The sequence below is a fragment of the Dasypus novemcinctus genome, chromosome X, assembly GCF_030445035.2.
Source record: "Dasypus novemcinctus isolate mDasNov1 chromosome X, mDasNov1.1.hap2, whole genome shotgun sequence".
NCBI classification, from domain to species: domain Eukaryota; kingdom Metazoa; phylum Chordata; class Mammalia; order Cingulata; family Dasypodidae; genus Dasypus; species Dasypus novemcinctus.
In genome coordinates, this window is record NC_080704.1 from 86,984,345 (window position 1) to 87,000,366 (window position 16,022).

Here is a 16,022-nt window from a genome sequence, read left to right on the forward strand (position 1 = left end):
CTGGGGTTGGTGTATACCCAGAAGACTTCAATCTCTGGACTGGCCATGTGCCAGCTGACCCATGAGCCTAAGCAGAGTTGCAACTCCTACTCTCTGGTTCGTTGGACTTACCCAGGTCATCTAACAGGGAGGTGAGGATGGTCAACCACCACACCAGGGAACCGAGAGTGCCTACAACTCCAAGCAGGAGAATCACATCCATCAACCATGTGAGATCTAAGCCCCCTCTCAATTTAGAAGTGGAATGGACATCACCATCCCAGGGTCCACAGGATGGAGGAATAAAATATGGATTAGAGTGAACTTACTGGTATTCTACTATAGAACTATTGTGTCTCCAACAATGGCAGAAATTGTGTCATTGATGTGGAGACAGTGGCCATGGAGTTGCTGAGAAGAAGAGATGAGATGTGGGGGCATTTTCCGGACCTGGAATTGTCCTGATATTGCAGGGACAGATGCTGGACATTATATATCCTGCCATAACCCACTGAATGGACTGGGGGAGAGTGTAAACTACAACATAAACAACTATAATCCATGTGGTGCAGCAGTGCTCCAAAATGTATCCACCAAGTTCAATGAATGTGCCACAATGATGAAAGAGGTTGTTGATGTGGGAGGAGTCGGGGGGGGGGGGGAAGTATGGGGTATATGGGAGCCTCTTATATTTTTTAATGTAACATTTTTTTGTGATCTATGTATCTTTTTTTAAAAATGACAATTTTTAAAAAAGAGAAAAATAAGAAGGAAGAGGCCACAGAACATGCTAAAAGTTAGATCTACAAATGAAGGAAGCCAAAGAAAACCCCAAGAACAGACTGCCAAGATATGGAGGCTATCCTCTCTGAGAACTTCTACCTCTAAGTCTGAATCCAGTCAAAAAATAAGATTTTCTAAGAGGAACAAAATAAATAAATCAGATATTAACATAAAGACAGGGAAGCGGATGTGGCTCAACTGATAGAGCTTCTGCCTACCATGTGGGAGGACCTGGGTTCAATACCTGGGGCTTCCTGGTGCAAAGAAGAGAAAATCTGCCCACATGGCAAGCCAGTGTCCATGCAAGTGCCTGCTTGGTGAGCCAGTGCCCGCATGTGTGCCCATGCAAGTGCCACGTGGTGAGCCTGTGCCCTAATAAGTCATGCAGCAAGATCACATCAAAAGAGATACAAGGGGAGAGTCAAGGTGAAGTACAGCGTATTAACCAGCAACTGATGTGGCACAATTGACAGGGAACCTCTCTCCCCATCAGAGGTCTCCAGGATCGAATCCCAGTGAGTCACTGAGGAGAGAAAATGAGTAGAGAAAACAACACAGACAGCAAAAACAGCAGGGCAGAAGGAGGGGAAGGGGAAAAAAATAATAAATCCTAAAAAAAATAAAAATAAAAACAGATAATAAATACAGCAAGGATGTGGATAAACTGTAACCTTCATACACTACTGGTAGGAATATAAAATGGTGCAGCCACTGTGGAAAAGTTTGACTGCTCCTCAAAAGTTAATTGAAGTTATGACCCACAAATTCTATTCCTGGATCAAATTAAAACATATGTCCATCAAAAACTTGTACACAAATGTTGAGAGCAACAATATTAGTAATAGCTTAAAAGTCAACTGAAAAATGGATAAAATATGGGGAATATCCATATAATGAAATATTATTCAGCCATAAAATGAAATAAAGTATTGATATATACTATAATACCAACAAACCTTGAGAACATTATGCTAAGTGAACAAAGGTGTTAATATGAAAGGTCTAGACTAGGGCAATCCATAGAGACAGAAAGTAGATCAGAGGATGAAGGGGAGGGGATATTTGGAAATAACAGTTATAGAATTCTTTTGGGGGTGTTGGAAATGTTCTAGAATCAATAGAATAGTTGTTATGAATGCACTACATTGGGAATATACTAAATGCTACTGAATTATACACTTTAAAATGGATATAATGGTAAATTTTATATTACATGTACTTTACCCCAATAAAAAGAAAAAACTCTACCCATTAGAAAAAAATGTGTGAAAATGAAGGTCAGGTTACCACAATCAACGATAAATGCTTACTTAGAATGGCTTTCTAAAATGTAATTAAACTAGTCGTTTTATGAAACAAACAAAAAGTGATTATACTATAGTACTGATCGATTAAGTGACTGTGCATTTGTCAAAACCCATACAATTGTACATCACAAAGAAGAAAGTTTAATATATGCAAAAAATACAGGAACTGACTTAAGAAACTCTGGAAAATGATGTTCTAATTCTAAATTATAAGGCAATAGACAAAAGCAACCATATGCAATTACTATACTCTAGGTAAGCAAATTTGTTTCTCATGGGAGTATGGCTAACAATTCTCAATCTACTTCACATGTGTAACAGGGAGGAACAAATAAGTGAATGGAAGGGGGCCAGTGGGAGCCAGAATGCTTATTGTTGGCAAGAGAATTTCAGATTAACAATGACAACAAAAAAAGATTAGAGACGAACACATCAGAATGAACTAAAATTTAATTTAGTATAGATACATGGATTAGAACACACACTTACCACCTAGCTCTATCCACTAATAGGACCTGGAAGAATGGCACCCCCATAGCAATGACTGCCCATATCTTGGTTTCTAAATACCATATTTCAATAAAAAGAACAATGGCTCTTTAGAGAAATGTTGGACACTGGGGGAGGGAAACTAAAGTGTGGGCCTGACACATCTTGTAATAACAGAAAGTAATGAAGTATTCAAAAAAACAAAAGGAAGGGGTCACATCAAAGGGATACAGGAAACAGCGTCAAAGAAATCCCAATGACCAAAATGGGAACAATCTGAGCAAGAAAATAAATAAAATGTAGTATTGGTTTATAATCCAATATGTAAATTAAAAATAGATGAGTCCATACAGATGTAAAGAAACCGGGTTAACCAAGTAATAGAAAGTTAACATCATCAGTGATGACATATAGATGTTAGATAATCCCTAGTAGAATGTGATGGCAATATTATATTATATTTTAAGGGAGGGCAGGCAAGGATGGACTTGGGTGCTAAGTATATGGTAACTTTCTGTACTTTCTTTTCAATGTTTCTGTAAATCTAAAATTATTCCAAAATAAAAAGATTTTTTAAATGTCATTAAATGATTAACATGAAAATAATAAATATTACCCTTCATGTTAGGACTTTAATTTCATTTTTCTTGTTTTCTCCTGAACAAATAACCAGATTAAGCACCTGAAACTGTTGTTTTAGAATAAATACTGTTCAAGCAGAAAAAATCTGCTGTAATACTATTCACCAGTGTATAGTTCTGTCAGAAATAAATCGACTATAGGATTTACCTATTAGATAGCTATATTAATCATGGGGAAAAGATAACTGTAATATTGTAGGCCTTAGGTTTACAAAGGCAAAGTTACTTTGGTATGTCTGAACTGCAACACTTTCTAAATAAAGAGAGAAAGCCATGGATTGTAACAAAAATTATTACTTTGACAGTGATAGTTATTCAGATTTTCTCAATAGTTTTGTAAAGTAAGATATGAGGAAATAAAATTTGAAATGTGAAAAAAGGTTACACACAAGTAATCTTACATAAAAAATTAACTTTAGTTTTGCTGCATTTCCAAGTGATCAATAAGAATCAAATGCTTGGCTCTCCCATCAGATTATTGCCACAAGAGTTGAAAGTGTTACAAATATTAACATTCCACAGTGAGAATCCTTTAAAAGAAAGTAGATGAACAGGCAGCAATACTTCTTATGATACAAAGTTTGCAAACAGACTAAACAACTATTTTCACAATATGGAGATTCTGATAACAATTCTAGTTATCACATAATATTGAAAAAGTTAGAGGAATCTGCAACAATTGTGGCACAAATATCTGATACATTTTTAATTATTTAAAAGGTCTTCCCCAAAAACTCCAAAAACTTCCAGACCTGGCAACTGAGTTCTGAACATGTAGCCAATATTAACAGTGAACTTACCTTAATGAAATGATACTAAATTCAAAATGAAGGCAAAAAACCTAATAGAGAAATGAAACACTACCCAGAAAGCTTAATAGTTTCTCAATTAATATTTGTTAACTAAAATGTACATATACTTTTTATTCAACTTGCTTCTTTATATCAGTCCCTGATAATATCTTACCTGGATCAACCAAAGCTTTGTTAAATATTTCTTTAAGTTTCCTACTCTTCACATTCCTTCCTTGAGCGAGATTTCTGTACATTTCATAGCCTATGATCATAACACCACCATCTTCTTGCCACCTCTGAAGCATATAGCTTCTCTCCTGAGGACGTTTCACAGTTGCTAATTCAGAGACCTTTTGTGGGGAAATAAATATTTTTAAAGTAGCAAGTAAGAATATACGACTATTTAATCTTTCCATTGAACTATGCATCATTAGTAAGTACAAATCTTTTTCTTTCACTGTATGAATTTTATTATTATAATAAGAAAACATTTAAAATATGATACCTCAAGTTTCTCATCATCTTTTAATCCTTCTTGCCACTTCTCAAATTCATTCATCCAGTTTAAAGCAGTGTTAAGAGGACAAACCACTAAAGCTGTGCTGAAATCCAATTTGTCACACAGAAGAACCGTATGAAGAAAACTTACCACCTACAAGGAAACAGATTAAGTTGTCATCTTCAAGTAAGTTCCGACCAAAAAAGTTAAATGTATCAGGCAATTTTACAATTTGTCTGTTTTGTTTTGTTTCAAAGAATAAAGAAACCAAATAAATGTCAAGTCCTCTGTGTTGTTGCAAGTCACCATGAATCTTGTCCTTCAGGGAGTGAAGCCTGGTGGTCACCTTGGACCCCAAGGGGAGGGGATGGGGAGAGAGGAATAGAATAGATGGAACAGGGGTATTACATGATCTTGCAATGATGGATACAGGCCGTGTTAAATTTCATCAAAAACTTTGATCAAAGTGTATGGTCCAAAATGTAAACCATAACGTAAACCACTGACCATGGTTAGTAGTTGTGCTTCAATATTTGTATATCATTTGTAACATACTTACCATCCATATATAAAAAGGTTATTAATATGGGAAGGGGGAAAGGAGAGAGGATGCTGGGTAAATGGGAGTCCCCTGTATTCTGTATGTGACTTTACTGTGATCTAAAACTTCTTTGAGGACAAAATATAAAAAGAAATACACTAGGAGACTGAATGGAAGAAAGTGTCACTGTATATACAATACAACAGATCTTACAGTAATGGAAGACAAAATGTCAAAAAAATTTTAATATTTTCCATTATTTAATATACCAAATATTTTAGTTTTTTAAATTTTTTTCTGCATTTTATTTCTTATGTTTAAAACTATCATTATTTTCTTTTCTTATTAATTGTATTTGGCTATTTATTGGCTTCACTGCTTAAGAAGTTTTGGATAACAGAAGGGTTACAACTGTGGCAGGGGGGGATCATTGGTGTGGGGTGTCAGTGATGGGGGACACATGGGTGGAAGCTCACCTGGGCATACACATAAGACATATAAATACGTTCAAATGTTCACAGGTATTGTCACAGTGGGTGGAGATTCACAAATAACCAAAAGAATATCAAATTCCCATCCTGGGGATCTGTGAAACATTCTCTCATGGAACAGCAACAATTCCCCAAGGACAGGGGCAATGACGAGTGAAGGAGGATGGTCCATTGATGGGCCCATGATATTGATGACTATGCTTATGAGCCTTTACTCTTAAAATGGAAACTTAGCCTACTATTGTAGGGTGCCTAGGAGGTACCTACAGGGAGCCTCCTTGTTGCTCAAATGTGGCCTCTCTGTAAGCCAAACTCAGCATATAAATGCAATAACTTCCCACCAGTGGGGGACATGACTCCCAGAGATAAGCCTTCCTGGCACAGAAGGATTGCGACCAAGTACCAATAAGCAATACAACTGGAAAAAAAAAAAAGGCCTTCACCAAAAGGGAGAAAAGGTAAAGTCAAATGAGTTTATATGGCTAAGAAACTTCAAAGTGAGTTGGGAGGTCATTCCAGAGGTAACGCTTATGCTCATCTCAGCAGGATCTCACTGATAGCCAAAGTAGATACTACTCCAAATGGCAGGGCTCCTGAAGGCTCTGGAGACATCCGGACACTAAAGTCAGGGCAGATAGCTCAGGAGTTTGGTCCCTTGCCAGTGGGCCCTACTTTGGAATTTATGTTCCCCACTACGACAGAGGTGGACTCGCTTGTGGTTTCCCTACACATGGCTCTCCTGTCCTTCTATTTGAACTAATAAGTACTACTAAAGTTGGTAGGTGTATCTCCAAGAGATTCAAATATTTGGGCTGTCCATGTGTCAGCTGGGCCCTGAGTTGCAACACCGACTCTCCAGTTCATTGGACTCACCCAGGAAAACTAATAAGGAGGAGATGATGGAAAACTAACATACCAAGGAACTGAGAGTTTCTACAACTGCCAGCAAGAGAGTCCTATCTATTGGTGGTATGGGATCGAAGTTCCCCTCCTCAATTAAAGGTGGAGTGGGCATCACCAGTCCAGAATCCTCAGGATTGGGGAATGAACTATGGACTAAAGTAGACTTACTACTATTCTACTACAGAATTATTGTGATTCTAGCAATGGAAGAAATATCATCGATGTGGACGCAGTGGCCATTCGAGGTTCTGAAAGTAGGAAGAAAGAAAAACAGGTGTAATACGAGGGCATTTTGGGGACTTGGGAATCGTCCTGAATGACATTACAACGAAAAATACAGGCCGTTATATACCTTGCCATAACCTACAGATCTGAGTGCGAGAAAGTATAAACTACAACGTAAACTATAATCCAGCTTAGTGGCAATGCTCCAAAATGTGCTTACTGATTACAATGTATGTACCACACTAATGAAAGATACTGCTAATGTGGGAAAATGTGGGAGGTGTGGGAAGCGGGCATATGGAAATCCCCTATATATTCTCTGTAACATTTACGTAATCTAAGTATCTTTTAAAAAATAAAATAAATGAAAAAAAAAAAGAAACCAAACAAAAGGTCACAATTTACAAACCAACGTACAGGGAAAAAAACATAATAAGTAAAATGAGGGGATTCAATTAGATGATGTATAAGGTCCTTCCAACTCAAGTTCTACAATTTTATGATCAATATGAATAATAGGAATATAAGATATCACCATACCAAAGCAGCCACTAAGTCTTTGGTCTCAATAGACCTTCCCTACAGTCTTCCAGAAAGTTTAAATGCCCATTTAGAAAAGAATTATGTTATTTAGTACTTTTAAATTTTAAAGTGTTCTGACTCAATCTATAATAACGATCACAAGGTTTAAAAATAAATATATATTCACTACAAATTTCACACCTCATTTACAACTCCTACCACTCAGAAATGCAGTTAATTTTGATAGCGAAAAATACTTTATATTCTCATTATTGTAGCATAATAGATGTCACAGTCTTTGCAGCTGTTGTTGCCTATACCTATAATTCTACAACCGTACTTCATTAGAGTGATCTGCTCAATCACCTCTTAAAAGATGATTTCCCTAACCCTCTATCCTCCCTTAATTCTTATTATTTCAAAGGATATCTTTCTTATTTTATTTAATTAATGTCTCTCTCTCACTAGAAATCAAGTGTCTTGAAGACAACAATCTTGTTTTTCCTGTTCATTGCTTTATCTCCAGCACCTGTGCCTGAGACATAAGAGAAACTAAAATATATTTCTTGAATTAATGAATGCATAAAAACAGAAAAGTTCTCACCTGTAAAGTCTTACCAAGGCCCATGCAGTGGGCAAGAATGCATCCTGAACCTGGAGATTTCTTTGTTTTTTTAACAGACTCACAGCAGCAATCCCACATAAACTGAACACCTAAATGACAACATCATTAAGTCAAATTTAAAGGTCTACCTTAAAAATCTTCCTTCATAAACACCTCAAAAAAAATAACCAAAACTTCTAAGAGAGTAAAATAAAAAAAGAGATAAAGAATTTCTTAAATATAAATGTTTTTTTTTCAAATAATATAAATTAGAAACAGAACAGTAAATATAAACACCTAAGAGCAATGTGATTTTGCTTCATTCATCTTAACCAAGTGATCATAAACTTTCTCCATTCCCCAGAAGGGTCCAAAGAGATATGTAAATACTCTAAAACATAAACTTCATCTGAAGAAAGAACAGCTTTTCATTAAATATACTTTAAAGTTTATTTTGTCAATGAGGAAACAGGAGATTATTTACCATTTCTCTCTTTAGTCAAAGTAAAGACAAGGGAAGCAGACATGGCTCAACTGATACAGCGTACATCTACCATATGGACAGTTCAGGGTTCGATCCCCAAGGCCTCCTGACCCGTGTGGTGAGCTTGCCCACGCGCAGTGCTGATGCACACAGGGAGTGCCGTACCACACAGGGGCATCCCCACATAGGGGTGCCCCATACGCAAGGAGTGAGCACTGCAAGTAGAGCCACCCCACATGAAAAAAAGCACAGCCTGCCCAGGAGTGGCACCGCACACACAGAGAGTTGAAGCAGCAAGATGACACAACAAAAAGGAGATGCGGTTTCCCTGAGCCACAGGATAATACAAGCGGATGCAGAAGAACACACAGCAAATGGGCACAGAGAGCAGAAAATTGGGGGGAGGGGGGGGAAGAGAAGGGGAGAGAAATTTTAAAAATGAATCTTTGAAAAAACAAAAAAAATAAAGACTAAGCAATTAAGGGGACTGGCTACACAAATAATAGAGACTGTACAAGTTCCCTTATGAATTCCTTCATATACAAATCAAACCTGACTTACTGATTTCACTTGTTCGGTATATTTCTAATATTAATGTAAGAATATTATTAAGACATACCTGAAAATGCTGAAATAGAATTTCTGAAAGAAGGTTTTTACCTAACTATATCCCATACCCCAAAGCCCTTTGCCCACCATGGCACGCTAGATGAAATCTACTTGCTATATATACACACACACACACACACACACACACACACACACACACACATATACACATACCCATTGCAAATGGCTCTTTCTTCCCCTTATATAACACTCGTGTTTGCAATCACTTCTGCGATTTTGTTTTTCCTCATTTGCCTATGAACTCCACGAGGGCAGAGACTGTTTTGCTCACGAATGTATCTCTAGTGCTTAGCAGAATATGATACACATAGGAGACACTCAAATATTAGTAAAATTTAACTAACAATGATTTAATCATATAGTAGTTTCTTACCATCTACTTGATGGGGTTTCAATTTGATAACCATATTTCTATGAACCTGTACTAAAGGTTCTTTGGTTTCTTCGTCTTCATCTAAAACCAGTTTGGTTGTTATTGGACATTTGGTGGGTGAAGCATCTTCAATTTCTATCACCTACAAGAAAGGAAGTTGTCGTTAGGAAGCCCTATAGAAATAATCTGAGCAATTGAGGAGTATCAATCTTACCGAGGAAGGTTTTCCAAAACATAGATATATCTACTCCCACACCACACATCCCATATTTTAATTCAAAATGGTTAGGATAGAGCACAGGTTGATATGTTTTCCAGAAACAATAAATATCCAAAGAACTCTGAATCACAGTAACTTAGTTCAATGGGTCTCACCCTGGGTATCTCAACACAGATGCGTTAGGTAGAGTTGTAAGAAAGTGTCAGCCAATGCTTCAAATTAATCTATGGCATGACCATTAAAATATAGACAGGTGACACCGAATCAGAATGGTTAAGAGAATATTGAAAATGTGCAAGGATATTGGTGGTCTCACAATTACTGGTATGTAATGTGGGGAGAGGAGAGATGTAAATATAAATATTCTACAATATGAAAGACAGTACTGACCAAATAAGAGCTGTCCTACACAACATGCAAACAGGAACCCCATTTAAAAACACTGTATGTATAAGTCTGTAGGCTAAAATATAAACCATAATGTAAACTATAATATCAATAAAACCTTAGAAAATTGTACAGTCTAAAATATAAACCATAATGTAAACCAAAATGGAACCATGGTTGGTAGCTATGTTTCAATATCTGTACATCAGCTGCAGCAAATATAACATAAGCATGTAAAAAGATCATTGCTGGGGAAGGGGGAAAAGGGTTTGAGGTTGGATAGATAGGAGTCCCCTATATTGTGTATGTGACTTTACTGTGATCTAAAACTTTTATGAAGGCAAAATGTAAAATTAGGAAAAAAAAAAAGGATGTAGACACTGAGGAAGAAATGAAAGAATTTGCCTTGCCAGAATACAAAGCAACACCTATTACAGTGATGAAACACAAAAAGTTAAAAAAAAAGTTTCATGATAGTTTTCATTTTTAATACTCCAATCTATTTTTACTTTTAGTTTTTCTAAATTAGTGTATACTCTATTTCTAATTTTTAAACCTACCACTACTATTTCATGTTCCTATTAATTGAATTTGGCAATATTTTAGGCTTCATTTTTGAAGAAGTTTTGGACCACAGAGGGGTTCAACTACAGTAGAGGAGGAACACTGCTGTGGGATGTTACTGATGGGTGACATGTGGTTGGGAGGGAGTTCTCCAGGGCATGTATATAGGGTACATAAAAAAGTTCAGATATATGTCAGGTATTTTCATAGTAGTTACACTTACTAATGACAACTGAGAGTGCTGAGTTTTGAGCCAGGGGGGCTCTGTCACATTCCCCAATGGAACAGCAACAATCCCCCAAGTGCAAGGGCAAAGACCAGTGAAGAAGGATGGTCCAGTGATGGGCCCTTGATACTGATGACTATGCTTATGAGCCTGTGTTCCTGAAATTTGAACTAGGTCTAGAGTTGCAGGGTGCTTAAGAGTTACCTCCTCAAATCCTCCATGTTACTCAAATGTGGCCACTCTCTAAGTCAAACTCACCATGTAAATGCATTACTTTCTCCCCACCATGGGACAAGACTCCCGCGGATGAGCCTCCCTGGTGCTGAGTGATTACTACCAATCACTAACTGGTGATGCAACTAGAAAAAGACCTTGAATAAAAGGGGCAAATGGTAAAGACAAATGAGTATATATGGCCAAGAGTCTTCAAAAAAAAGTCAGGCGGTCATCAGAGGGGTTGCGCTACGCACACCTCAGCAGGATCCCAGAGACAGACAAAGTAGATACAAACCCAGGTACTGGTGCTCCTGAGGGCTATGGAGACACACAGGTTCTATGATCATGGTAGTTGGTTCTGGAGTTCAGTGCCTTGTCAGTGGGCCCTACTTTGGAATTTGTGTTCCTGAGTGTGATGGAGTTGGACTCAGATGTGACCTTACTACACATGCCTTTTCAGTCACTTTTCTGAACCTGTGGTTGGTGCTGGGGTTGCTGTATACCCAGGAGACTTAAATATCTGGACTGGTCATGTGCCAGCTGGGCCCTGAGCCTCAGCAGAGTTGCAACTCCTATGCTCCAGTTTGTTTGACTTGCACAGGTCAGCTAACAGGGAGGTAAAGTTGATTAATCACCACACCTGGGAACCAAGAGTGCCCACACCTCCAAACAGGAGAATCGCATCCATCAACCACATGGGATCTAAGCCCCCTCTTGATATAGAGGTGGACTGGACATCACCACCCCAGGGTCCACAGGATATAGGAATAAAGTATGTATTAGTGTGAACTTACTGGTATTCTACTATAGAACTATTGTGACTAGTAATGAAACAAACTGTAGCACTGACTGGAGAAAGTGGCCACAGTAGTTGCTGAGGGCACAGAAAGGGAAGAGGAGATGAGATGTGGGGGCATTTTCGGGACTTGGAGTTGTCCTAAATGCTATTGCAGGGACAGATGCTGGACATTATATATCCTGCCATAACCCATTGAATGGACTGGGGGAAGAATGTAAACTACAATGCAAACTATAATCCATGCGGTGCAACAGTCCTCCAAAAAGCATTCACCAAATCCAATGAATGTACAACAATGATGGAAGAGGTTGTTGATGTGGGAGGAGTGGGGGGGGGGGTGGGGGGTGGGGTATGTGGGAACCTTTTATATTTTTTAAAGTAACATTTTTTGTGATCTATGTATCTTTAAAAAAAAAACACTTTAATAAAAAATTAAAAAATAAAACCATTATAAATATGTTATTAAAGGGATATACTTTTAGAAACACTGATTTAGGAATCAGAGGCTCAAAAGCATAAGAACATAGAAAACCTTCTAATTACAAAAGGGAGACAATTACCTCTAGTTCCTTATTTAATAGAAAAACTTAATTAAACCCACATACATACATACACACATAATACACACACTGGTTATATATTTTTTAGTATCTTATTCTTACTACTATCCATTAAATACTTTATGAAATAACTATATAAGGGAGATACAACTATCCCAAGATGAAAAAACAGAGAGACATAGATGTAACCTTCGTAAAATAATGCAACTATCAAGTACAGCACCACTGGGATTTGTACCCAGATAGTTGGCTCGAGTCCATGCTCATAAACACCACCAAATACTACCTTAACAAAATAAATGCCATGTAAATTATTTTATGCTTTGAGGAATAAACGTGAATGCCCTTGCCCCTTACTCCTCTTTCCTACTGATTAGAACTGAGGGAAGGGATGGGCTAGGCAGCCTCTTCCTTGAAGATAAGAGTAATCAATGATGTGATGAGAATGTTCTGAGAATTGCATGTGCATGTATTTCTGCAGCTGTTTCAACCACTGTCTCTTTTCCACCCTGCCATAATACCTTTATAAGCACTTATCCCCAAGGAGTGAGGCGGTACCTGCTGGCCAGCTGCCATTGGGTCCTGTAAGTATTAAAAGCATGTCTACTCCTGCTGGCCTCATGTGTGGTATCTTTGGAATATTGAAACATTTGGTCAACCTCTGTGGCCTTGACCACCCACATTACATGGTTCCATTAAAAGTAATAAAGATTTATGCTCTTAAAATTATAGGCATTAGGATGGTTAAAGAAAGAAAAAAGCTACCACAATTCTTTATTGGGATTGCATTGAATCCATAAATCAGTTTGGGTAGAACTGACATCTTTTTTTTTTTTTAATTTATTTATTTATTTCTCCTTCCTTCCCCCCACCCACCCATTGTCTGTTCTCTGTGTCTATTTGCTGTGTCTTTTTCTTTGTCCGCGGCACAGGAATCTGTGTTTCTTTTTGTTGTGTCATCTTGTTGTGTCACTTCTCCATGTGTGCGGCACCATTCCTGGGCAGGCTGCACTTTCTTTCGTGCTGGGCGGCTCTTCTTACAGGGTGCACTCCTTGTGCGTGGGGCTCCCCTACGCAGGGACACCCCTGCGTGGCACGGCAGTCCTTGCGCACATCAGCACTGCGCATGGGCCAGCTCCACATGGGTCAAGGAGGCCCAGGGTTTGAACCGTGAACCTCCCATGTGGTAGGCGGACGCCCTAACCACTTACTTAGTATTCCAATCCAGGAACACGGAATGCCCTTCCATTTATTTAAATCTTCTTCAGGGAAGAGGATGTGGTTCAAGCAATTGGGCTCCCATCTACCATATAGGATGTCCATGGTTCGATGTCAACGCCCTCCTGGTGAAGGCAAGCAGGCCCACGTGGAGTGGTGGCCTGCACTGAGTACTGCCTTGTGCAGGCATGCTGGCTCACCCACATGGAGAGCTGGCACAGCAATATAACGCAACAAAAAAGAGACACAGAGAAGAGATAGTAAGTGATGCTGAAGATCAGGAAGCTGAGGTGGTGCAAGAGAATGATCGCCTCTCTCACACTCCAGAAGGTTCCAGGATCAGTTTCAGAGCCGCCTAGTGAGATTACAAGCAGACATAGAAGAACACACAGTGAATGAACACAGAGAGCAGAAAACGGGGGAGGGGAGAAGGGAGAGAAATAAATAAATAAACCTTTTAAAAAAAAAAGTAACGGAAATTGAACCCAGGATCTAAAAAAAAAAACTTCTTTGGTTTCTTTTAGCAGGGTTTTGTAGTTTTCTGAATACAGGACCTTGGTTAAGTTTATTTCTAAAAATGTGATTGTTTCAGTCACTATTATAAATGGAATTTTTTTTCTGATTTCCTCCACAGATGCACATCAGTAGTGTATAGAAACATTATTGATTTTTTCGCACAAACCTTGAATCCCACCACTTTGCCGAACCTGTCAATTAATTTTACCAGCTTCATTGTGAATTTTTCAGGATTTTCTAAAAATAGGATCATGTCATCAGTCAATAGTAAAAGTTTTACTTCTTCTTTTCCTATTTGGGTGCCTTCTATTTCTTTGTGTAGCTTAAATGCTCTAGGTAGAACTTCTAGCACAATACTGAATAATAATGGTGACCGTGGGCATCCTTGTGTTTTCCTGATCTCAGCAGGAAAGATTTTGGTCTTCCACCATTGAGTACAATGCCACCTGTAGGTTTTTCATACATGCACCTTACCATATTGAGAAAGCTTCCGGCTGTCCTATCTTTTGGAGTGTTTTTTAATCACGAAAGGGTACTGTGTTTTGTCAAATGTCTTTTCTGCATCTTTTGAGAGGATCACGTGATTTTTCTTCGTCGATTTATCAATGTGGTTTATTACACTAATTGATTTTCTTGTGTTGAACCACCCTTGCTTACCTGGGATAAAACCCACTTGATCACGGTGTTTAATTCTTTTAATGTGCTTTTAGATTCAGTTTCCAAGTATTTTGCTGAGGATTTTTGCATCTATATTCATTAGAGGAATTGGTCTGTAATTTTCTTTTTTTATAGCATCTTTATCTGGTTTTGGTAGTAGGGTGGCATTGGCTTCACAGAATGAGTTTGGTAGCATTCTTTCATGTTCAATGTTTTGGAAGAACATGAGCAAGATCAATATTAGTTCATTTTTGAAGGATTGTTAGAATTCACCTATGAAGCCATCTGGTCCCAGGCTTTCCATCTTTGGGAGGTTTTTGATGACTGTTTCAACCTATTCACTTGTGATTGGTTTCACTGTAGGTGGTTCATATATTTCTAAGAATTTGTCCATCTCATCTACATTTTCTAGTTTTTTTGGCATACATTTTTTCATAATGTCCTCTTACGATCTCTCTTATTTCTATGGGGCCAGTGGTAATTCCCCCGTCTCATTTCTGATTTTATTTATTTCTGTGTTCTTTTTTGGTCAGTCTAGCTAAGGGTTTGTTGATTTTGTTGATCTTCTCAAAGAGCTAACTTTTAGTTTTGTTGATTCTCTTACTGTTTTTGTTGTTGTTGTTGTTCTCGATTTCATTTATTTCTGCACTGATCTTAAGTATTTCTTTCCTTCAGCTTGGTTTGGTATTAGTTTGCTGATCTTTTCCTATTTCTTTCAAGTGTGCAGTTAGACCATCAATTTTAACTTTCTTCTTTTTTAATGTAAGCACTGAGTGCTATACAATTCCCTCTCAGCACTGCCTTTGTGGTATCCCATAGGTTTTGATATGTTGTGTTCTCATTTTCTTTCATCAAGATATTTTCTGACTTCTCTTGTGATTTTCTTTTACCCAATGATTGTTTAAGACTGTTGTTAAATCTCCATATATTTATTAATTTTCCTATTTTCTCTCCATTATTGATTTCCAGCTTCATTCCGCTATGATAGGAGAAAGTGTTTTGTATAATTACAGTCTTTCTAAATTTCTTGAGACTTGCCCTGTGATCCAACATATGGTCTATCTTGGAGTAGGATCCATGAGCACTTGAAAATAATGTATATCCTGTTTTTTGGGGTTGTAATGCTCTATAGATGTCTGTTAGGTCTCCTTCATTTATCATATTATTCAAGGTCTCTGTTTCTTTATCTATCCTCTGTCCAGATGTTCCATCCAATACTGAGAATGTCATACTGAAGTCCCCAACTATTACTGTAGAGACATCTCTTTCTCCCTTCAGCTTTGCCAGAGTGTGCCCCATGTATCTTGGGGCATTCAGGTTAGAAGTATAAATATTTAGAATAGTTATTTCTTCTTGTTGAATTGCCCATTTTATTAATACATAATGGCCTGCTT

General features: G+C 37.8%; 1 protein-coding gene across 8 annotated transcripts in view; it reads right to left on the reverse strand.

Moving 5' to 3' along the window:
- The window catches only part of ATRX (ATRX chromatin remodeler), a 362,990-nt gene that overhangs the window by 167,305 nt on the left and 179,663 nt on the right, over positions 1 to 16,022 (reverse strand). For all 8 annotated transcript variants that reach the window (XM_058292114.2, XM_058292110.2, XM_058292112.2 and 5 more), the window contains 4 exons: positions 9,266 to 9,407; positions 7,779 to 7,888; positions 4,499 to 4,645; positions 4,166 to 4,343 (listed from right to left, as the gene is read on the reverse strand). In XM_058292114.2, coding sequence (XP_058148097.1) covers positions 4,166 to 4,343; positions 4,499 to 4,645; positions 7,779 to 7,888; positions 9,266 to 9,407 — 577 coding nt within the window. The remainder of the gene's footprint in view (positions 1 to 4,165; positions 4,344 to 4,498; positions 4,646 to 7,778; positions 7,889 to 9,265; positions 9,408 to 16,022) is intronic.